The sequence below is a fragment of the Perognathus longimembris genome, chromosome 14 (genome assembly GCF_023159225.1).
Source record: "Perognathus longimembris pacificus isolate PPM17 chromosome 14, ASM2315922v1, whole genome shotgun sequence".
Lineage (NCBI taxonomy): Eukaryota > Metazoa > Chordata > Mammalia > Rodentia > Heteromyidae > Perognathus > Perognathus longimembris.
Genome location: NC_063174.1, coordinates 38,035,093 through 38,059,194, shown reverse-complemented (window position 1 = coordinate 38,059,194; position 24,102 = coordinate 38,035,093). Strand labels below are relative to the sequence as shown.

Here is a 24,102-nt window from a genome sequence, read left to right as displayed (position 1 = left end):
ACACACTGCTTTCATAATTAGGTAAAAAAAAAAAATCATTAGTGACTTCTTTAAAAAAAAATCAGTGTCACAGAAGCAGATGCTGTTAACAACAGCTGGCCTGTACCCCATCTTGGGAAGGAGTAAACCTTTCCAGCGGCTGTTTTCTTTTCATCAAGTAGAACATTTCTCACTGGCAAAAGGGAGAAGAATCAATAGATCAACACCAGGAGTTTTGTGATGATTTCCTAGGGGAGACACTGCCTGAGAGCCCAAAGTCTGTTTGGTCTGGCCTGATGCTGTTTCCGGAGCTCTGGGGATTTTAGCACATTAATCACTGTGCTCCTCAGCCCTGTGTCCTCCAGACTCCTGGACAATGATTAGATGTCAATCAAATCTAAACTAAAATTCAAAAATCACCATGCTCCTTGAGAGACATTGCTGTAGTAGTTCTGTTGACTTCTAAACTGTAGGCAAACATGCAATAGATGGATTTCACGTGTTGACAACCATGATGGGAAGGAGGCTTGCATTGGAGAGAAGATTTGATGTTTTAGGTACAAAAGAGAGAGAAGACCGAATCAAGCTCATCACTCAAAGCTTTCGGTGTGCCTGTCATCATCCTCTCCTCCCATTCTCTCCATCATTCCCACAGCTCCAGCCAAGATGGCTTCTTATCCCTGGGACAGTGTCACTGCCCCTCTGTTCCAAACCCTCAGGGGACTTACTGCTTTATTTCATTCAAGTCACTGTCCAACTGTAACCTGCGCAGAGAGACCTTCTGTCTTAATCAGTAAAGAGTGCTGTAACACAAGGACCACTGCCTGGGGGCACCACCATAATACGGAATAATAATAAGGCTGTCTATGACAAGTCTACAGCTCAAAAGCAATCAACAGAGTCAGGGCAAGCCCTTCTAAAAATCCCAATGACATTCTTCACGGAAATAACCCTAAAATTCATGTGGAAGTACAAAAGACACAGAATAGCCAAAACAATCCTCAGCAAAAAGATCACAATTTTTGACTTCAAGTTACACTACAGAGCTGAAGTAACAAAAACAGCATGGTGCTTCTTGGCACACACACACACACACACACACACACACACACAATTGCTAGAGAAGATAGAGGAACAAGGAACTTTTACAGCTGATGGGAATGCAAATTAGTGCAGCCACTATGGAAATTGGTATGGAGGTTCCTCAAGAAACTAAATCGCAACTACTATATAATCCTGCTATGCCATTTCTGGGCAAATACGCAAATGAATGAAAGCCAGCATACAATAGAGATGAACACTCATGTTTATTACCACATTATTCACATTAACAAATTTTTAGAATCCGTCTAGGTGCTCATCCACAGATAAAGAAAATGTATCCAGGCGCTGATTGCTTACACCTGTAATCCTATCACTCAGGAGGCTGAGATTTAAGGATCCAGGTTCAAAGCCAGCTCAAGCATTTGAAAGTCTATGAGATCTTATTTCCAGTTAAACTACCAGAAAACTTGGGAGTGGAGCTGTGGCTTAAAGTGGTACAGTGCTAGCCTTGGGCAAAAACGCTCAGGGAGAACATATAGGCCCTCAGTTCAAACTCTATGACTGACAAGAAAAGAAAAAATGTGGTATTTTTACACAATAGATTATTATTGTATTGTTAGTAATATTATTTAGCCATAAAGAAAAATGAAATTATGTTATCTGATGGAACATGGTTGGAACTGGGGTCATCATGTTAAGTGAAGTAGGCCAGACTCAGAAAGACAATACCCATGTGGTTTCTCTTATTTGTGGAATCTAGATTTGTGTGTGTCTGTGTGTCTGTGTGTCTGTGCACGCGCACGCGCACGCGCACCAGATCTGGGACCTGAACTCAGGGCCTAGGAGATGTCCCTGAGCTTTTTTTGCTCAAGGATAGGGCTCTACCACTTGAGCCACGGCTCCATTTCTGGCTTTTTGTTGGAGATAAATACGTGTCTCACAGATTTTCCTGCCAGTGCTGGCTTCAAACTACAATCCTCAGATCTCAGCCTCCTGAGTAGCTAGGATCACAGGCATGAGCCACTGTGGCTAGCTTCTGTTAGGCTTTTGTTTCTCTACAATATAGATTTTTTTTCACATATAATACTATTTCTTAAATTAGATGATGGGACACAGTATTTATGTTCCTTTTTATATCTAAAGTAGATCACAATAGAAAGAAACAAAAAGAAAGAATTGGTTTTGTTTTTGAGACAGAATCTTACACTGTAATTCAGGCTGGCATCAAATTTCCCTTCTTCCTCTGTCTCTTGAGTGCTAGGATTCCAAGTGTATGCTTAGTGATATATGTATATATAAAAATATAATTAGCATACATTAGTTTTACAAGGGATTGAGGATTTCATAGGAACATTTCCTCACAAGCTACAACATAGCTTAACATTTGCTAAGATGTACAAATTGATAAAAATCCAGAGCCATAATCAAGACTAGGGCTCAAGCTATAGTAATACCAATGATCTCACCAAATTTAAACCCTATACCCCTATAATCTTGAGATATAATTTCTAACTAAATAAAAATTAGAGAAAAATATGTAGACCTCACTTTAGCTAGAGTCTTGCCTAAAATTTTCCATGATCAGAGTCCCACTATTGTAAAAGATTCTACACTATGCATAAGTGCTGTGACCTAATAATACCTTAAAATGAAATAATTCCTTTAGCACCTACAGTCTGGCTCGATAAACTGGGACCCCCATGAACTTTAGTTAAAATAGTTAAGATGGCCTAATAAAATAGGGTCTTTAAGGATGAAAAGTTATTATACAAAACCCAATTAATAAAAAGGCAATTACTCCTACTACTTCACTATTTCCAGCCCCATTTTTCCTATTCTCAATTCTAGGGAAAAGAGAAGGTGCTTCCTCATAGATGACTACAACCCTCATGCTGTGTTCCCATCCATCAAGGCTCCGCTGCTCAGTAACCTGTTACCCAGGTGACTGATTGCATCCAACCAATTGGCAATCTTTTGCTCTTACAGATTCAATTAACATGTTCTCTGCATGACTACATCAGCAGCCTCAGTTGCAGTTTGCTCACTTCTGATGGGCCACAATACCCCGTCAATCAGCGACTTCAAAAAAAAATTAAAATCCCTCTTTCCTAATGAAGGCATTGGAAATCTTTCCCCCATGCCTCCTGAAGTCTCTGGATGTCTTATGATGGCCATTAGTAGACCCAGAGCTTTGATGCAAGAAATTGACCCTTTTTGCCTCTTGCTGTAGACCATGAAAACAACAAATGTCTGGCTGCTTTCTGCATTCTCTTGGAAAGTGAGGTTCTTACAGTCCCTGAGCCTATCCTAGCTGCCATTACATGTTGGATCATGTGCTTGGACTTGACGTTGCTCCAACACAAGGTGTCCTTCTACTCCTTGTACTGAAACCTTCACTTAGTGAGGACCACAAGCTAGTGAAGCATCCCGGAGGCAGGATAAAGCCAACCTGGTCCTGCCTGCAGGAGGAGGCAACTTCCCCTGTCCTCAGTATCTTATCAGGTGTCAAGGAACAAATGAGTGAGCAAAAGAGAGAGTGAGAGTGCACTTGACTGCTGGGATTAACTAAGTGCATAGTACTAGGAGTTCATGGGGCAGTGAAATGGCACTGGTAACCATCATAAGACAAGGAGATTAATGGAATGTGGTTGTTTTCAATCCTTTAGCCAGAATGTCCCTAACAAAGGACAAGTGCAAAAAACAACCTATGTCACCAAACTTCAAATAATCATTTTGGCTCGTGGGTGCCTTGGTGTACAAGTGGTCCCATCTTCAAGCTTATTATAAATGATTGTCTAAAGCTTGTCCCCTTTAAGGCAAAAGTACCAGGGCTCATGTGTCGTAGGCATACCAAATGGAAATCAAAACCATATATAGGGGCTGCGGATATGGCCTAGTGGCAAGAGTGCTTGCCTTGTATACATGAGGCCCTAGGCTCGATTCCCCAGTACCACATATACAGAAAACGGCCAGAAGTGGCGCTGTGGCTCAAGTGGCAGAGTGCTAGCCTTGAGCAAAAAGAAGCCAGGGATAGTGCTCAGGCCCTGAGTTCAAGGCCCAGGACTGGCCAAAAAAAAAAAAAAAACCACCAAAAAAACCCCCAACCACATATATAGCTCTTACATGTATAAAGGTTACAATGCAAGACCATGCTAGGATACCCCTTACTCCTTTCAGAGTTTTAGGTATTACTAACAAGGACACACATTTTACATCCTGAGGGGCTGGGAAGATGGCCTAGTGGCAAGAGTGCTTGCCTCATATACATGAAGCCCTGGGTTCCATTCCCCAGCACCACATATATAGAAAATGACCAGAAGTGGTGCTGTGGCTCAAGTGGCAGAGTGCTAGCCTTGAGCAAAAAGAAGCCAAGGTCAGTGCTCAGGCCCTGAGTCCAAGGCCCAGGACAGGCAAAAAAACAAAACAAAACAAAAACAAAAAAACACACCATTTTACATCCTGAAATACACAATGCTGGATCTTTAAAAACAAACAAACAAAAGCATTCAATGTGACTTCCATGTCTCTTAGAGGTCCCAGCGGATTGGTTTAATTAAAAGACATAATGGTCTCCTCCAAGAACTCCTTTTCTAATTCCAGTCCAACCAAATAAACCCCTAAGTAAGTTTCTCTTTCAACCCAAGTGTTAACCTATTTTTATGCATTTTCAATCTTGTTTCTATTCCACAGGGCTGGATGCCAGATGGAAGGCCACCTACTCTTCTGAGACTCATTACACCATTGATGTTCCCCATAGGCCATGCAGCTGCTCAGCTGATAGAGGACTCACTTAAGAACAAGAGTTCTACCAGGAAAACAAACCAAACCCTGGCAGGTGAGGCTGCACACCATCCTGTTGGCTGCTGGCATGTGCACAGCAAATGCTCACAGGCCACAAGCTCACATGAAGTCCATGAAGTCAAGTGGATGCCCACTCAGAAAGGATATCTGAATGCCACATGCCAGACAACAGCCACTGGACATAAAACCTGACCGCTGGAGAGCATATTGCCTTGGGATATCTTCCCAATTCATATCTGGCTATGGGAGAGGATGGCACCTCCTATTCTGGAGAGAACTTTGCTGTTCCCAGGAAAACCTCTGTCCAGGGCCACACATGGGCTGCCTCTCCCAAGGCACAAATGGAAACGGGACACTCTGTGCTTTTCTTCCTGGGCTTGCTGTCTGCTTGGTCCCTGCTCCTCATGTGCTCTCCCTTTCTGCTCGACGCCTCTATTCTATACTTAAAGGTTAACTATAGTACACATGACTTAAATTAATGGGGATCACTGCTTTCCCCAGGAGATACCTCTTTTACATCTACCCATGGGGTGTGTGTGTGTGTGTGTGTGTGTGTGTGTGTGTGTGTGTGTGTGTGTTAGACAACAGTTTATTTTATTTTTTATTTTTTGCCAGTCCTGGGCCTTGGACTCAGGGCCTGAGCACTGTCCCTGGCTTCTCTTTGCTCAAGGCTAGCACTCTACCACTTGAGCCACAGCGTCACTTCTGGCCATTTTCTATATATGTGATACTGAGGGATCGAACCCAGGGCTTCATGTATACAAGGCAAGCACTCTTGCCACTAGGCCATATTCCCAGCAGTTTATTTTATACTTCTTCTTCGTGTCATTAAGCTTTGTTCATGCAGTACGTGTCCTCAGGCACAACCAGACACTCCTTGCTTGTGGCTAGTTCTTGGAAAGGTTTGTGGTTGACAAAAAACTTGGTTCTGAACTTTTCCTTCTCATTTCTGGAGTCTGGGAAGCCACCCCACAAGAAAACTTGATAATTGAGGACTATCCTAAATCCTGCCATTCACATCCATCAACCTTTTGGCCCTCTGGGAAGATAGTCACTCCCTCCCTGATGCTTTCTCCTACTACCTCTCCTGTGATTTCCTGCTTTACACCTCTGAACAAGACCACCTTAACCATACAAACCACGCACTTTGGTCCTAACTATAATGTCAAGGCACCAGCAACTGAATTGTGGTCAATTCTTATCATTGGACATTTTCATTCCAGAAGCAAGATTCACTCACTCTTGACACACAGTTTTTGTATCTATACCCAGGCAATATATATACATACATACATATGTGTATACATAACTATATATAATTGTATATAACTGTAATTATATATGTGTATATATATATATATATATATATATATATATATATATATACCTGTACCCAGTTCCTTGGCATTGTTGATATATTCATATCCCTTCAACAAGTGTCTCTTGGTGGCCTCCCTGTAGGACAGCTAAACAAAACCTAGATTTGTCCCATTAGAGCTCCACACAGTCATGAACTGTGCAGAGAGGCAGGGGAATCACCACTCAGTCATAGACCGACATCATGGAACTCAGGCCTGTTGGGTACCAGAGAGGACCTCTACTTGCACTGGACCCAATAAAAGCCTTGGTCCATAGGTTCACCTCCAGCTCTCTCTCTCTCTCTCTCTCTCTCTCTCTCTCTCTCTCTCTCTCATTCTCACACACATACAAACACACACACATGCACACACACATACAGAGCTCACAACCTGCTGGTTGAGCTATTACAGCTGTTATTTCCTGTTTGTCCTAGTAGGCACCTCCTTCTCTATGAGTAATAAATGCTTTCTGGTATTTCATATGTGTGATGTGCTGTCTCTTTAATATTTTATCTGTCTCTCACACCTGAACCAAACTCCTGCCATCCACATCTCACTGACATACCTGAATGGCACCTGATCTAGTTCCTACCATCTACATGGGACTGGAACACCTGAACCCAACTCTCACCATGTAGACTCGTCTAGAGAGTGACTAGCTGGCAGGTGACCACTCTCAAGAGAGAAGGACCTCAAGATCAATTTGAAAAATCCTAAGTAGAGGTGATAAAGGACCAGGAGATGGGAGATTATCTTGGATGATCTGGGAAGGTTCATTCTAAGCACATGGTTTCCTAAAAGTGGAAAGCCTCATCCACTCTGCAGTCATTGGAGATGGGGCTCCAGAAGAACTGGTAGAGAAACACAACTGCTGGCTTTGAAGATAAAGAAGGGTCTGTGAGCTAAATAGGCAGCCATTGGAAGATGGAAGGCAAAGAAAAAGATTCTTCCCTGTAATCTTTATGGTGTCTTGCTTTTAGTCCTCATGAAACTCGCTTTGGACTTCCAGTCTACTGAATAAAAAAATTTTTTTGAGACAGAGCCTCACTATGCATCCCAGGTTGGCTTGAAGTTCATGATCCTTCTGCCTCAACCTCCTAAATGCTGGGATTACAGCATCACCAGGTTCAGTGAATTTGCACTATTGTAAGCCATGAAAAGAGTGGTAATAATTTGTTATACCAGTTAGAATAGTAATAATCTCTAATTTAAAAAATCTTACCACACAAAGAAACTCCAGCTGTGTTACTCTAACAGAAAATAGAGAAGAGCAGACATGGCTCAGTTTGCTGTATGATGTCAGAAAATCCTGATGAAAAAAGTTTGACAAGGGGGCTGGGAATATGGCCTAGTGGCAAGAGTGCTTGTGTTGTATACATGAAGCCCTGGGTTTGATTCCCCATTACCACATATATAGAAAATGGCCAGAAGTGGTGCTGTGGCTCAAGTGGTAGAGTGCTAGCCTTGAGCGAAAAGAAGCCAGGGACAGTGCTCAGGCCCTGACTCCAAGCCCAGGACTGGCAAAAAAAAAAAAAAAAAAAAGTTTGACAAGGGCATTGTAAGTATAGAAATGCATGGGCCAATCTGTGTCATGAATGTAGACACAGAAATCCTTAACAAATTCTAAGGAAGCAAAATTCATTGATGCACATAAAAGAACAATAGGACACAAACATTATGACTTTATGCCAGGAATATAGAAAATTTTAACCTTATAAAACAAGACCTTGTAGTTTCCTTTATTAATACATGAAGGAGAAATTTCATAAGGTCATCTCAGTAGATGCAAAAAAGCATATGATAACCTTCATCTCATGTTTATGGTTTAAAAGAAAAAAATTTAAAAACTCTGAGAAGAGATAGGAACCACTTTAAAGAATTCTATAAGGAATGTATAGCTAGCATCATAATTAATGGGAAAATATGGAGGTCATTTCCACAGAGATCAAGAAAGAAAGAGATTTCGACTTGAACTCTGTAAAAATTAAGGACTTAAAAGGAAGAAATTTGTAAGCACAGTTACACCTGAGAGAAAAAAATACCATAAAACAAACAACTAGAATAAAGTCTTCTAGAGTGAAACTGAAATTAACAAGGTCACCATACACAAAAGCAGTATAAGAAGGTCAAGTTTATTTTTTACCATAAAATACAATATGAAATTTTGTTTAACCAGAACAAAAAAGAATTATTATTTTATATGGCACCACAAAACTAGGAATAAATCTAAGGAAATATGTGCAATCTGCATATTTAGATTTTTAAGACACCACTGGGGGGAATTGAAAGATATAAACAAACAGATATTCTATGTTCATAGATCAGAAGACTTACTGTTGTAAAGATGTCAATTCTCTCCAAATTGAACTATAAATCCAATGCAATCTTAATTAAATTCCCAGCAGGCAGCTTTCTGAAGTCTGACTAAATTCTAAAATCTATGTGTAATTGCAAAAGGCTAAAAATAACCAAGATTCTCATGAGAAGAAACAAGGAAAGATATACTATTAGATATGAAGATTTAAAAAATATGTTTTAATAATGAACCCATTATGATATGGATACAAAAGTAGAGAAATGAACCAATAAATCAGAGTAGAGAAACATCCACACACACAAAAAATACACATACATTGTATCTATCAAAGGCAACATTACAGGTGATACTTCTTTTCAATATATTTGATAATTTTTCAATTATTTGAATATTCATATGAAAAACAAGACAAAATTCTAATTCCATTTCACTTTAAACATAAAAAGTCACTGCAGGAGAATTTTAGATAAAAATTGTAGCCATTCTCAAAGCTAATAAGAAAAAATATCTTCATGACCTTGGATAGACAAAGGAATAGGAACTACAAAGTACTTAAGGTAAAAAATTATAATAAATGGACAATATTAAAAGAAAGAAAATTTGTTCATCAAAAGACACAATGTGGATGAAAAAGCAAGCTGAAGACTATGAGAAGTGGATTGAACAGGGAGAAGATATTAGCAATGCATCTCATGGCAGAAGACTCATGCAGAGGGCTGGAGATGTAGCTCAGTTGTAGAGTGCTTGCCTAGTGTGCACAAGGGCCTGAATTTGGTCCCCAGCATGGCAATCAAAACAAAAGAAGAAAGCTCATCCAGAATACATAAAGAACCCACACACACCAATAAGAGAAAGACAGATAACAATCACAGGAAATTAAGCCACAGATTTGAACAGACACTTAACAAAAGAGAATATTTAAAAGCCAATATATGTATGGAAAGCTTTCCACTTCAATAATCATTAAGAAAATACAAATTCAAACCACAAATTCAAGTTAAATACACACACACTAGGATGGCTACAAATTAAGTAGACAGATAATGACCAGAATGTGGTTAAAAAAAAAAAAAGAGAGAGATTGGAAAGAGGGAGTGTAGTACATAGGTACAAACAACTGAAAACTGTCATCATCAATTAATGATACATGCTCATATACACTGTAAGCCAGCAGTTCTATTTCTAGGTGTAACCCAAGGGAACTTGGTACATAAGTGCACTAAATGACGTGTACAAATGTGCACAGTGGTATGGTGGGAAATGATGTTTAAAAATGGAAACAATTTAGATATCAAGGAAGGGCAGAATGGAAAGTTACACAGTTTCAGTTAGATAGAAAGGTTATATTCTGGGTTTTATTGTACAATGTGGAGAGTATAGTAAATAATAATAACATATGGTGCTTATTAGCCTCTTATCTCCTCTAGAGAGCCTTTCTAGAACTTACTAGAAGTTTCAAGCTGATTTCTCTTGCCTCTCTTTAACTTCTGTCACACAGTCCAACTGCTGTGGAACACTGATTTTCAGGCTGCCTCTGAGGAGAGACAATGATAGTTGGAGCAAACAAGTTTTCTCCTTGGGCAGTGCCCAAGGCCCTACTTTTGGAGAAGCAGTAGGCTGGGGGCTCTGGGGGGTGATGATTAGCAATGGGACAATGGGATACTGTCAAAGAGCCCTGTGGCTCTTTCCTATTATTCATGCAATGTGTTGCATGGCAGGCTGATCAGCATCCAGAGAAGGGCATTCTACAAGGAAGTCTCACAAAATCAGCCAGAGGACTTGGATTCTGTGTTAGTCTGCTACAATGGCCTATGTCTTAAGGGCTTGGTGCTTGTGGCTACTGGGAGATGGTAGAACTGTTAAGAGATGGGGCCTAGTGGAAGGAAGTAAAGGGGCAGCGCCTAGTGGAGAAAGGTAGGTCACTGGAAGCATGTCCATGAAGGGGGATTTGGGCCCCAGCCCCTTGGACTCTCTCTCTCTCTCTTCCTCCCTCCCCCCTCTCCCTCTCTCTCTCCCTCCCTCCCTCTCTTTCCCTCTCCCTCTCCCTCCCTGTCCCTCTCCCTGACCCCCTCTCTCTCCCTCTCCCTCCCTCTCCCTCTCCCTCTCTCCCCCTCTCCCTCTCCTTCTCCCTCTCTCCCCCTCTCCCTCTTCCTCTCTGCTTCTCCCTCTCTTCTCCTCTTTTCATCTCCCTCTCTCCCTCTTTTTTCTGGCCACCATGAGGTAAACAGCTACCATATGCTTTTACTATGATTGTGTTACTGCAAGCCCAAAGCAACAGCGCCAACCAACCTTTCATTGAAGCCTCTGAAACTATTATAAAATAAAATTTTCTCTTTACTGAGTTGTCCCTGTTTTTTTTTTTGTTGTTGTTGTTAAAGCTGTCTAACACAGAGTGCTCTAACAAAATACCACCAAGTGGTCTTCACTTGTTTATTTTCTCACAGTCCTGGAGACTGGCAGTTCAGGATCAAGATGTCAGTATAGGTGTGGTGGTGCATACCTGTAATCCCAGGCATGTGGTAGGAGGATTGTGAATTTGAGGCCAGCTTAGGCTATGTAGAGACACTGTTGAGAAACAAACAACCAAAAAATGTTTTATAAAGAAAGTAAGGAAGTTAGGTCTCTGGTTTCTCTTTAGCTTGTAGATGGCCTGCCTTCTTGTGTGCATACAAAATCATTCCTTTATCTAAATCCCAACTCTTTTTATAGGCACCAGTCACACGGGTCTAGGTCTGCTTAACCACTCCATTTTATCTTGATATTACCCTATTTCCAAATTGAGTCAGATTCTAAGGTACTGGGGGTTATGGCTTCAACATGTGAATTTTGGAAACACAGTTCAGCCCCATAGCATATTCCCATCTTTCTTTTCTCTGCTAAGCTCTGTTACTAGGTTGCATCTCCTAGTTTCTCTAGCCCTCAGTTTCTTCTTAACTTGAACAGGAGGTTTGTGGCTCTTGCTCTCAATGCTGATGATAAAAAGCTGGCTTGCTTTCCTGTAAAAACCCCCTGGGTTCTATCTAGCACAGCTAAAAATAAATGAGCAAACAATGGCAGAAGTGGAAGGAAAATGGCCATCAAATACAAATTCCAACCCTGTTTCCATGTCACAATTAGAAGGTGGGAAAGTGAGATTGCCCAGAGTATGAAGAGTCTGCAACTTCATTGGCCACATGAAAGTTGCCGTAGGACTTGAGTGGGAGAGAAGCAAGGATTGTTATTATTATTATTTCAATTTAAACATTTGAAATGAAGGCATTGGGGCTGTGTGTGGAGCTGGGCTTTGTTATCTTAGCCTAACTAGAACTCAGAGTACTCACACAAGTCAGCTTTGCCTAGAACACACTTTGGCCTTCCCTTCCTCTTGTACCTTTCTACTCAGAAATGTCCTGTCACAGCTGATGAGACGAAGCTCTGGCTCTTGTCTGGTTTTGCCAAAACTGACCTGATTCATACTGTTTTGGCCATTGTGTCTGAGGACTGTCCATATATCATGTTTATCGGTATTTATAACTATCTTTCTATATCTATCTATCTATGTATCTATGCAATGGAAAGAAAACTCTGGAACAAACAAACCTAATTTATAGCGAGAAAAGGGTACAAAGGAACTAGAGGGAACTTCAGAGGAGATGAACATATCCTATATCTCCATTTTGCTTGCTCTACTTTTAAGTACTTTGGTCAAAATTCAGGCTGTAGACAAATATCCGAGACCAACAACTTAGCAAGAGAAAGGTTTATTTTGCTTCACAGTTTGGGAGTTTCCAGTCCATAGTTGGTTGTGATTGCTTTGGGTCTGTTTCAGGATCCATAGTGGCAAGAGCACATGGCAGAGAAAAACTAGTCTGCTCAGGGCCAGGAAGTGAGAGAGACAAAGAGAATTAATTCATGGTCTCTTTTGAGAACACTTCCTTAAGCACCAACACACACACACACACACACACACACACACACACACACACACACACATCCCGCTCCTACCTACGTTCTATGTCTGTCTGTTCCTTTCTCTTCTCTTTCTTAAAAAAATCAAATTATTATCAAAGAGGTGATGTACAGAGGGGTTACAGTTACAAAAATCAGGTAAAGAGTACATTTCTTTTTGTATAATGTCACCCCTTCCCTTGCTCTCTCCCAGTTTTTCCCTCCCATCCTCACTCACAAGTTGTATAATTTATTTACTTTCTCTCCCTCTTTGTCTCTCTATAATATATCATGAAAATCTTTCCATGTCAATACATAGAATGCTACATCCACATCTTATATAGCAGCAGAATAAATATACCATTGTGTCAATAGGGTACAATTTTTTCCACCAATGGTCTCTGATGAAAAATTCAAATGTTTCCATTTTTACCAGTATAAATATTGCCATGAATATCCTTGTAAGAAAATATCATGCATATAGCTGTATAACATATGGAACTAAATAGTTACACATTTAATTAGTGCCATAGAAAACATGTCTTCCAATAAAATTATGGAATCACAGGGACTGGCTTCCCCCTGCAAAAGGAATTTGATATAGTTTTCAAAACTTACTCTCCCAAAAATATACACCAACTTGTACACTCACCAATATTTCTTGGTCTTGACCATAGTCTAGTCAGCAGTACTGTGGTCTTCCATAAGAAGGATGCAAGGTAAATCCCAATGTTGATATGTGCTGAAATCCTACAGCCTCAGAAATTATGGAAACCTTACAAAGACAGAGTCTCAGGTCAAATTGAATTGAATCCAAGACCCATAGTGTATGAGGGGGTTGAAAGCACTCCTAACTGAGCACATCCAAGACCCAAACTCAGGGCCAAACCACCCCATGTCTTGTCAAAAGGACATTGAGAAAAAGGGTGAGACAAGAACTTACTTCATCCTGAGCTCGGATGCTCCCTAGCTCTGCACCTACTGCACCACTTTTGGGCCACCGCTTGTTGAAGAGTACACACTGCTGTGCTATTATACTTTTGTGTGACAACACAACTCAGGATGGTTCCATCTGCTGCATGTGGCCTGGACATGATCATTGAGCCTCTCTAAGGCTCCATTTCCTCAACCAATAGCAAATGGACATTTGTACCTAGGTCACACAGTTTTAGGAGGATAACACGCAATAACACAGCCAAGTTTGCCAGCACCAGTCTTGTCCTTTATTAAGGAGATGTGGATGGTTGCTAAGCATTGTGCTCCTGGGATAGCCCTTTTGCACTTGGCTCCAGAGAGCACAAGCTTGCAAGAGCGGACCTCGGCCCTCCCTTCTTCACCAGGCCCCAGGCCACCTAGAAACTCAGGACACCAAACCTCCTCAGAGGAGGCCTGCCCACCCTCCCAGCCTCCAGGACCACGCCTGACAAATATATCTAGAAATTACAGACATTTGATTTAAGACTATGTGTGCACAGTTTGCTTGAGCCAAGCCCCAAACCCTAGTTTTGCCCACCATCAAAGGACCATCTTTCCTCCAAGCCTCCAGGCCCAGAACAAGCAACAATTTGGGAGACAGCCCCTTTTTATTTTTAGCCTTAAAAAAAAAAAAAAAAACCAACCCCAAAGCCAACATACCAACATTCACCCAAGCGTCTCTCTCATAAGCTGTTGTTTGACTTGGTTGAGAAAATGACAGGCTAAGTTCTGCATCAAGAGAAGGGGGGAAAACTGGAGAGGAAAAAAAAAAAAGAGTTTTATTTTCCCTCCCCGATCAACCTCCATCTCCCCCTCAACTCCTCCCCTAGGCCTGGGTGGACCCCGCCTGGGTAGTCGTTTCCCTGCTATATTTAAAAAACCACAGATGTGTTTGGTGGAGACTTAATTTCGGAATTGCAGGCGGCGTCTCCCGAGGACAAGGGGAAAGCCGGTGCCGCGCGCCCGCCTGCTGCCTGGAGCTCCCAACTCCGGGGAATCCAGGTCAGAACGCGCCGCCGTCCCCGCATCGCTGCCCGCCGGGAGGCGCCATCGGCTGGGTAGGGGGACGGCGGGGTGGGGGTCCGGGCCGAATTGGGTGTTCCGGGGTTCTCGGGACGCGAGGTGCAGGCTTGACGTCCCCGCCGCTGGCCGGAAAGCTGGGCTGCCAAGTGTCCCCTTGGCGCGCCAGGCTGAATGTGCGCGGCTTGTCATTCGGTGCGGCTGCCTCTCCCCGCTGATAGGGTGACGCTGGGGTTGGAGGCTTGGAGATTGGCTTTTTGATTTGGCTTCTTGCGGCAGCTTAACCGGCAAAGCTCTCGGCTCGCCCAGAAACCAGCCCCTCCGCGCGTCCCCTCTGCGCGCGGCGAGGCCGAGACGTCTCCCGCGGTGACGGCGTGCGAGGCCCCGGGAAAGCCCGGGCGACACGACTGCGAGCCCCTGCCGGGGTCCCTGGGAGCTGCCAGGGCGCGCCGGGCGCTTTGCCTTCCAGCCCCTCCCGGCAGGGATCCCCCCCCCCCGCCCCCAGCCGGCGGCGCCCGGGACTCCGGGCCTCTCCGGGGGTACCTGGAGCCCGCGCTCCGGCTCGGGATTTCCCCGTCCCTGCCTCGGCGCGGCGGGCCCTCTCCCCGACCCTCCCCGGGCCCCTTCTCCTTTGCTCCCCCAAACCCCCTCCTGCCCAGATCGCGCTCCAGATGCGCCGCCCCGCAGCCCCCTGACCTCGGGGAGCCCACGGGCCGCGGCCGGCTGGCGGGAGGCAGCGGTGGCGGCGCACTGACATGCTCCGGACCCGGCTTCGGCCGGCCGGCAGCCCGCGGGGGCGATGAGCCGCTGCGGCCGCTGAGGCTCCTGGCGGCCGGGGCTTCGCACACAGTCCTCACTCACCCCCCGTCTCTTGCCCACTGGGGCTCGGGGAGGCCGAGAGGAATCGGTGAGTAGCTGGGGGAGCCTCGTGCCCTTCCCCCCTCGGCGGGCGGCTGGGGCTGGGGAAATAGAGATTGGGGGGCTTAGGATGCCCCCCCCCAACACCCCCCAGGAGGGTCCCTGGCGGTGAACAATTGTGGTAATAAGTTGCTTCTCGAGATCGTTCGCGTGCACCGCGTTCTTGAGGGTTTAGAGGCAGGAGAAGTGGGGGAGGGAGCCCCGGAAAAGTGTACGTCGTGTCTGCGGTGTTGGGGGAGAGGTCTGGCGGGATGTCCCCGGGGGATGCTGGGGGTGCTGGGGCAGCTGCCCGGGGATGTGAGCCCGGTCCTGCCCGGGCTCCTCCTCACTGTTTGTTAGTGGCGGTCGCTCTGCTCTTTGGGGGTGACGTGTGTGTGTGTGTGTGTGTGAGTGTGTGTGTGTGTGTGTGTGTGCGCGCGCGGTCCGTGCCGGGGCGTGCTATGTTTCTGGGAATGAGAACCACAATCGGGCTGGGGGCGAGGAGGGGAGCGCGGTGTGCTTGGGGCGCGCGCCCGCGTGCACACACACACACACACGCACGCACGCACGCGCGCGCCTCCACCTGGTAGACCCAACCCGAGCGGGACCCGGAGCTGCCGCCCCAGCGCCCGCTCCAGCCGCCCGCCGCCGCGGGGCGGACGGGAGGGAGGGCTTCTCCGGGCCAGGCGCTCCCCAGACCCGGGGCTGGGCGATCCCGGGGCCGGGTGGAGAAAAGCCAAGGGCGGAACGGAGCCCCTCTCCCATCCCGACGCGCGCGCCCGCACACGCGCGAGCACGCGCACAGCCTCCGGCCCTCATTTAGAGTCCAGAGCTGCTCCCGCAGGCCCTGGCTGACCTGCCCCGAGGACCGGAGCCGCGGGAGGAGATGATGAAAGCGATTTGCTCCGGGAAAGAAAGCAGTTTTGGGTCTTTATTCATTGTGTTTTATTTTTAACCGGGGAGGGAGACGGGGGGGGGCGTGAAGTGGTGTCAGTAGCACAGACGCCTTTAATGCAGTGCCATAAATTTACCCGCGTGCTACCCCCATCGCTCCCCCCCCCCCCTTCTCTCCTCTCTCCCTTTCTCTTCGGGCGATTAATAAAACACCTCCCCCTCCCCCCCCCCCGCAAACCTTTCCTGCACAAGCTTCCCATGCAGGAAGACTGGAACTGTGGGCAATCTATCAGGCACGCAGGCTGCAGCTGGGCGCCAGGTGCCGCGCTCCTGGGTGGTCAGGAACTCCCCGGGGACGGGGGTATGGGTACGCAAGAGCCGCACAGCCGGCCTTCTGGTGGTGGGGCACCGAAAGAGAAGCCTCAGGGGCCCCTGGCGACCTGGTGACTAGCAGCCGCGTGTGATTAATCTTCCACAGCTGTTGTGCTCCATCCACTTGAGCTGAGATCTTGTTTACCTCGGTTTTCAAATATAGCTGCTGCGCCATGCTCTTCCTGAAATAGGGGCATCAGTTCACTGTGCATGGGGCCGTGGCCTCCCGCCAGCCCGGCTTCCTCCTCCCTCCCTCCCTCCCTCCCTTCCGCCTCCTCCTCCTTTTTCTTTTTCTTCTTTTTTTTTGGGGGGGGGTAGGGGGGTGCTGCCTGGCTAACTGCATCCAAGTGGGAGGGAAAACTGTCCCAGAATCAGGCACTGCCATTCTGGAGAAGAGGATGGTGGATGGTTGGAACTTGGGGTAACTCTATCCTCTCATTGCAATCTACCCCCCACTTCTTCCTTACAAGTCCACTCTCTCCCTTTCCTTTGAGAACAGATAGGACTTATAGAACTGGACTCAGTTGCAGAGGTTATGGCTGTAACTTAATGTCCACTGAGAAGGCCATCCACGCAGATTCCTCTACATCCTTAACGTGCTCTGCTTCCCTCTTGTTCTGGAGACTAGACCCTCTTCTTTCATCTACTTGGCATCTGAACCTGTCATCTTGAATTTGAAGATGTGTGTTTTATTTATTTATTTCTGTGATTGAGTAGTGCTGGGCATAGGTCTAGATGATATGAAGAGAGGAAAGATGGCTGGTGTTTACTCACAGGGTCCAGCATAGTACAGGCAGTCAAGGAACGCTGGTTAACAAATGGAATTGGAGGAACACTGGTTAACAAATGGAATTGGAGGAACCACTTACATCTTCCTCAGTGTTCTGGGCTCCTCTGGGTCCTGGACAAGACCTGGTGGATGAATGAACAGGTCTATCAGGCTGACCCTGTTATTATATATGCCATCCAACTGACCCTGGTAGAAAATCATTGCCTTCCCCTGGGCCTCTCTGTGGGCTGGTACCCTGGCTCACTTTCTTCGTCTCTTCCCTGTTTGTGTGCAAGGCAGCTTCTCCCAGTCATGGGTATTGTTCATGGGCAGTGATTATGGCATAAAAACCATCTCTCCCCAGCACGGTTCACTTATTGCTCATAATTTGGTTTGGGGGAAAGCCATCAACTTGATGCCTTTCAAACTACCAAGGCTGATAAGAAAAGAGGAATAATTCCTCTTAAGCCTAGTTGTTTTATCTAGGGAATAAGTGTATTGGACTCCAGAAGAGAAAGAACTTCATTGATTTATTCATTAGCCAGCCATTTACTGATGAGCATTCATGAGCCACCTACTCTGACAGGCATAAGCCAGTTGTAGAGGCAAGCAAAATAGAATGATCCATTTTCTCATAGACATACTAACCCAGTGAATAGGCAATATTGGTGAATTTTTTTTTTTTTTTTTGTCATAGGGCTTGAACTCTGGGCCCGGGCGCTGTCCTTGAGCTCTTCAGCTCGAGGCTAGTGCTCTATCACTCTGAACCACAGCGCCACTTCCATTTTTCTGGTGGTTAATTGGAGATAAGAGTCTCACAGACTTTCCTGTCTGGGCTGGCTTTGAACCTTGATCCTCATATCTCAGCCTCCCTAGTAACTAGGATTACAGATGTGAGCCATCGGTGCCCGGCTTGGATTACGTGATTTCTGCCAGTAGCAGGTAAATGGCAGGTGAATGGAAGCATTTGGGAAGAGGATCTCCCTCCGTGGGGCCTTGCAGAGGACTTGTAGGGACAGCTAGGCCCAGGAAGGAAGGATGAGCCAGAGTCCACTTGGAGAAGGGTAGGAAGAAGAAGAGAAGGAAGGTAAGACAGTGTCAGGATTCATATGCAAAGATCTAGGGTGGAGAGGGACCTTTCCAAAGCTTTATAGAGAGTCAAAGGTAAAGGACTTCTGGAGAAGTCACAGAATCAAACTTTGAAGGGCTTGTATACCATCAAAATATTTCCCCTAGGTTTCAGTGAGGGGTTAGGAAGGCTTTAACTCCTGAGATGAAGAGTCAGATACACATTTTTAGATGGTACTCTGACACTGGAATATAGGGTGAGAGAGAGGAAGGCAAAGAGGGAGGAGGTTGTTGTAGAAAACCCGGTGTGTGGTCTTAGCAGTTGTTGTGTCCAAAGTTGAGATGCCCTTTCTAGGACAGAAGTTCCACTAATTTTCTTAATGAGATTGGTTTGTGTTTTCCCTTTGAATGGGCAGGGCAATACAGAGGAAAGGTGAAAAGGTTCCAGGAGGTATAAAACACTTTTTTCTGATCCACTGAGGAGCATAGCAAGGCCCAACTCCCAAAGCTTAGAGACAGACAGGTGTTTGAGGGCTAGGAACAGCTTCCAGAAGGAGCCTGAAAGAGGAAGAAGGGTGTCTTTATGTCTATAGGTAAATCTGCAGAGACTAAAAGACAAATCTAAATAGGAAGAATCACAAGTGCATATAGATAGACTTAAAAATTATATGGAGAATAACTTCCAGAATCCAGGGTATTTGGATATGATATATGGAGCTACAGCTAAGAAAACGGCTCTCTTTCATTTTAGATAACATTTGGAAGAAAGCAAGTGACATTTATGGTCTTGATGCTTAGATGCACAGGGAGGGCTTCCCTGGTTGTATGCAGGTCACGTGGGACTGGATCAGGAAGTGGGACTAGAAACGAATCCTGCCCTGAAGAGGAGCAAACCTGAAAGTCCTGGAGAAGGAAGCTGACAGTGTGAGTAGGTCCGCAAGCTCCCTTTGTACCTATTTCCCTCTCACTAATCTCAGAAAGAAAAAGAAATGGCCTAGACTCTGGTTCTTATCTGAGGTCTTGCTCTTTCATCCCAGAATCCTATCCCTTCACAAAGCCCAGCCTAAAAACACCATCACTCACTCAGTTTCCCCTTTCCATCATCCTTTCTCCCCACCTTACCTTCAATTTGAAATTTTAGAGTAATCATATGTTTATCATCATGAGGTCTTGAAGCTTTTCCAGTCTCTATTTCCTTATGACTCATTTAACCCTTTGCTTCTCGTTTTTCTTCACCTTCTACTCAAAGACTTACCATGCCCCAGTTTACAATGACATCTCTCCCTCCTCACCACACATCAGATGATACTCCCTTAGCTCTTTGGAGCTTTCCTCTTGTGGCTTCTTGGGCATCAAACTTATCAGTTCTCATAGACTCTTGTCATGGCTCCTCTTCCATTTCTACTCTAAGATTCTCCCCTTCCCAGTTTTCTCTCTCTCCATTGTCCTATGACAGTCTCCCTTAACGGTTGTGTCTTACTTTGGGGCAGAAATTTCTGAGTCTCCAGCTTTCCATGTTTGCTCTTCTTTCCAGCTACTTGTATGTTATTTCCAATGGGCTGCCCCATCAATTCCTCAAGGTAAATTTTTGTTAGCCCAATTTTACCTTCTTCCTCAAGAGCTGTTCCTTTTAACTCTCCATTTTTCACTGAGCAAGTATCCCTGGCTCAAACCAGTTAAAAGATAGCCACATTTGTCTTTTAATTCCTTCCCCTTGTCCCCAAATCTTGCCTAATGGCTTTTAAGCCCACTTCACTCTTCTCTCTCTCTCTCTCTAATATTACTTAAGTGTAGATTTTATAACCTCTTGAATAATAATAATACCAGTAATTACTTTGTCATTGTTATGCTGAGCAAAACAGCTTTTCAATTTCAACTTGTCCCTCCTTCAATTCATTTTGATCATAGTTACAAGATTCCCCATCTGAACCCCTTTCTTAGCTTGTCACTTTCCCACACAACAGTCTTTGAAGGACCTACCTTTTTTCAGCTACTCATACACTACCCCTTTGTAACCTTCAAGTCTGGTCACATGGTCACCTTAAGTGAACTTGCCCCTTCTGCCTCTGTGCCTTGGCTGGTGGTTTGCCTTTCCCTGAGAACCATATCTAGGCTGTAGTGTTCAATTAAAATAATTCTTCCTATTGAGGAATCTTCATGGGAAAAGTGGTCTCTTCCTTGCCTGACATATAGATAACGTTGCATCTGTTTTTCATGAGTTCTTTATGCTTTTAAAAAGTCGTTCTATTATTATTATTTTTTTTTATTTTGCCAGTCCTGGGCCTTGGACTCAGGGCCTGGGCACTGTCCCTGGCTTCTTTTTTCTCAAGGCCAGCACTCTGCCACTTGAGCCATAGCGCCACTTCTGGCTTTTTCTGTTTATGTGGTTCTGAGGAATCGAACCCAGGGCTTCGTGCATGCTAGGCAAGCACTCTACTGCTAAGCCACTTTCCCAGTCCCAAATTCATTCTATTTTAAAAATTAATTTTTAAAAATGCTTTTATGTAGTCGCACAAAGGGGTTTTAATTCAACATACCAATCTATGAGTATGTCCAGATCAATGTCACCCTCTTCTATAGATTCCCCTCCCCCATCTCTTCTAACCTTACCTAGCTCCTAAACTATCTAGTTTCTTGACATTATTATTATTATTATTATTTTTTTTGGCCAGTCCTGGGGCTTAGACTCAGGGCCTGAGCACTGTCCCTGGCTTCTTCTTGCTCAAGGCTAGCACTCTGCCACTTGAGCCACAGCGCCACTTCTGGCCATTTTCTGTATATGTGGTGCTGGGGAATCGAACCCAGGGCCTCATGTATACGAGGCAAGCACTCTTGCCACTAGGCCATATCTCCAGCCCCTTGACATTATTTATTTATTTTTTTTTGGCCAGTCCTGGGCCTTGGACTCAGGGCCTGAGCACTGTCCCTGGCTTCTTCCCGCTCAAGGCTAGCACTCTGCCACTTGAGCCACAGCGCCGCTTCTGGCCGTTTTCTGTATATGTGGTGCTGGGGAATCGAACCTAGGGCCTCGTGTATCCGAGGCAGGCACTCTTGCCACTAGGCTATATCCCCAGCCCCGACATTATTTTTTGAATGATGCCTGAAACAAGGTAGGTACCCAAAGAAAAGCAAAGTTGTAAACCAATGACCCACTTGCCTCACTTTTAACAAAGCAGGTGAAACAACCAGGTTAAGAAAGAAGACCTACACTATTTACCAGAAAAGAGGCAATTGGCAGAGGTAAAGATGAAGCCAGGAGCAGGCAACTGTGAGCAGTAGAAGCCGTTTGCATCTGTGGTAAGAAGCTTCTGCTCTAGTTCTTAGCCCTTTTCACAACCCACAGGCAAGACGCATTGCTGGTTGCGGAGCCTCGGACTCCATACATCAAAAGAGTTTGGCTTAGATGTGTTGACTTTTAAGATCTTCCCTGACCTGATAATTCAGTATTATGTGAGTTTTTCTCCCCAGAGCCTATAAGATTGCCTCTCGCTAAGAACACTTTAAATGCTGTAGAACCTTCCAGCTGCGACTTGAAGCCTCTACTGTGTCTATTTTCACATTGAGTCTCGAAAGGCCAACTGGTCAGGCAACTCAGGGTCTGAGCAGCCCCTGGGCTGCGCTGAGTGCCCCAGTGGCCTTCCTCAATGCTCCCTACAACATCCTGGGACATTCCTGGTTGAATAGTTGTGCTCTACGCCCCTCAATGCTCCAGTCCTGCTGTTGGCAACTCCATCATTCCTGCCAGAGCCCCCAGGAGAGGTGTATTTAGAGTCACATAGAGCATAGAAATTACAGTGCATTCACATTGCTCAAGGTCCTTCCAGAAGCTTTGTGCATCCCCAACCATGCCAACATCTCACTCTCTAGTGAGATGGGAACAATCACCTTGAGTTATGCCTTGAAGCCCCTCAGAGGGAGCTAGTGGGGGAGTCAGCTTCAAGGGGAATCATGAAGGGAGTGGAGAGAAAGCACAGCTGCAGAGAACTGGTTCATCTGCTGGGAGTTTGGGAAAATGCTTGTAGCTCCCTCTTGTGAAGGGGGCACCACCCTCCCCCCAGCCCCCCTCCCTCCCCTCCCCCCTCCCCCCCACCGTGCATGGCTGGCCTTGATTATATGAGGGAAGTTCCCCCAGTTGTGTCTCAGAAAGAAGACTCTGACTGCTTACCAGATTTCATTTGTTTGTTCTTCTTTCAAACAATGATCTGATTTAATTCCACATTTCAACATTAAAAAAATCAAGATAAATTAAATTGTATTAAAAATAAATCAGCTTCCTGGAGGATGGTCTGAAGGAAATCTACATAATAGAGGCTGATCACTAGCTTCTCCCTGTGGCTCAGCAGAGAGATGGTGAATAAGCTCAACATAGAACCCAGGATGTTGTCTCTGAGGGACAGGGATAATGTTGGCCCCAGGCTTCTCTGGGTCCCTGACTTCTTGGCTTCCATCCCTAACATCCTTGGAGGGGATGTTTTCTTTTGGTCCTTTCTTACCTGGCCCCTTCCTTCAGGCCTGGTGGAAGGAGATCTCTGGGAGCCAGAGGAGCAGCATTTGCTTCTGGCTCTGTATTTATTGGCATAGAAACTCGTGGCAATTAACTAATTAACTTGGCATTAATTATCTTCATCTGTATGATGATCCTTACAAGAAGGATTAACTGAGATCATGGGAGTCAGGAAGGCCTTTGTAAACTCTTGGCACCTAGTCTCGCTTCATCTTTGTTGGATGAATGATGCAATGTCAATGTTAGCTGTCACTATGGCATACTCTTGGAGGACAAAGAAGGTGCCCAGGAGAGGGGAAGGGCTGATAGAAGGACCTGGGCTGACAAATAGACTCACCACTTCTGCTCCAATGCTATGTGGTTTTACTGATTCTTCTGAATGAACAAACCCACTTGTTCCCTGAGGACCTTGGCTATAGCCACTTCTTGACTCCAAGGCTTTCAGGAAATTTGAAGTCTCCTCTCACATGTGCATCTTTCCAAAAATTAGTCCTGCAGTTAGTCATTCATTCAACAAATATCTACTGAACACCCACTATTCTTGTCGAGTCACTGAGAATACTGTGGTGACCCAGAAGGTCATGTTTCCTGCAGAAGGTCATGTTTCCTGCTACCATGGAATTTATATTCCTTGATAAATGAGAAAACAAACAAACAAAAGTGATAGTAATGTTAGTAAATGATGCATACTATAAGGACATTGAAAGGTGCCAGATATCATTGGCTGCCACCTGTAGTGCTAGCTACTCAGCATGCTGAGACCTGAGGATCTGGATTTGAAGCCAGCCCCGAGTAGAGAAGTCTGTGAAATTCTTATCTTCAATCAACCACCAAAAAAGAAAGTTGGAAATACAGCTGTAGCTCAAGAGATAGGTAGAGCACTAGCCTTGAGTGAAAAAGCTAAGGGACAATGCCCAGGCTCCGAGTTCAAGCCCCAGCACCATCTCTCACACAGAAGGATAATGAAAAGTGATGCAGCAGAGAATACTGAAGGATAGGGAGACAGGAAAAGCCCCTCCAGAAATGAAAATGTGACTTCTGTGGATTTGTGGGGGTGAGGATGGTCTAAGCAGAAGGACTAGGAATGCAAAAGCCCTAAGATAGATTTATGCTTGGTCTATTCCAGGAACCAGAGAACTTTATCATTGCTGGAATGCAGGATGGATGGAGCAAAAAC

At 45.1% G+C, this 24,102-nt stretch overlaps 2 protein-coding genes across 4 annotated transcripts in view; both read left to right on the top strand.

Moving 5' to 3' along the window:
• The window catches only part of LOC125363270 (cytochrome c oxidase assembly protein COX16 homolog, mitochondrial), a 43,155-nt gene extending 37,783 nt beyond the window's left edge, over positions 1-5,372 (top strand). Inside the window, exon 4 of the mRNA XM_048362377.1 lies at positions 4,714-5,372. Within this exon, the coding sequence (XP_048218334.1) occupies positions 4,714-5,016 (303 nt within the window). The 3' untranslated portion in view covers positions 5,017-5,372. The remainder of the gene's footprint in view (positions 1-4,713) is intronic.
• Positions 5,373-15,061: 9,689 nt separating this feature from the next.
• Slc8a3 (solute carrier family 8 member A3) overlaps positions 15,062-24,102 on the top strand; it is a 140,647-nt gene continuing 131,606 nt past the window's right edge. For all 3 annotated transcript variants that reach the window (XM_048362368.1, XM_048362367.1, XM_048362366.1), the window contains exon 1: positions 15,062-15,328. The gene's annotated coding sequence lies outside the window, so the exon portion shown is untranslated. The remainder of the gene's footprint in view (positions 15,329-24,102) is intronic.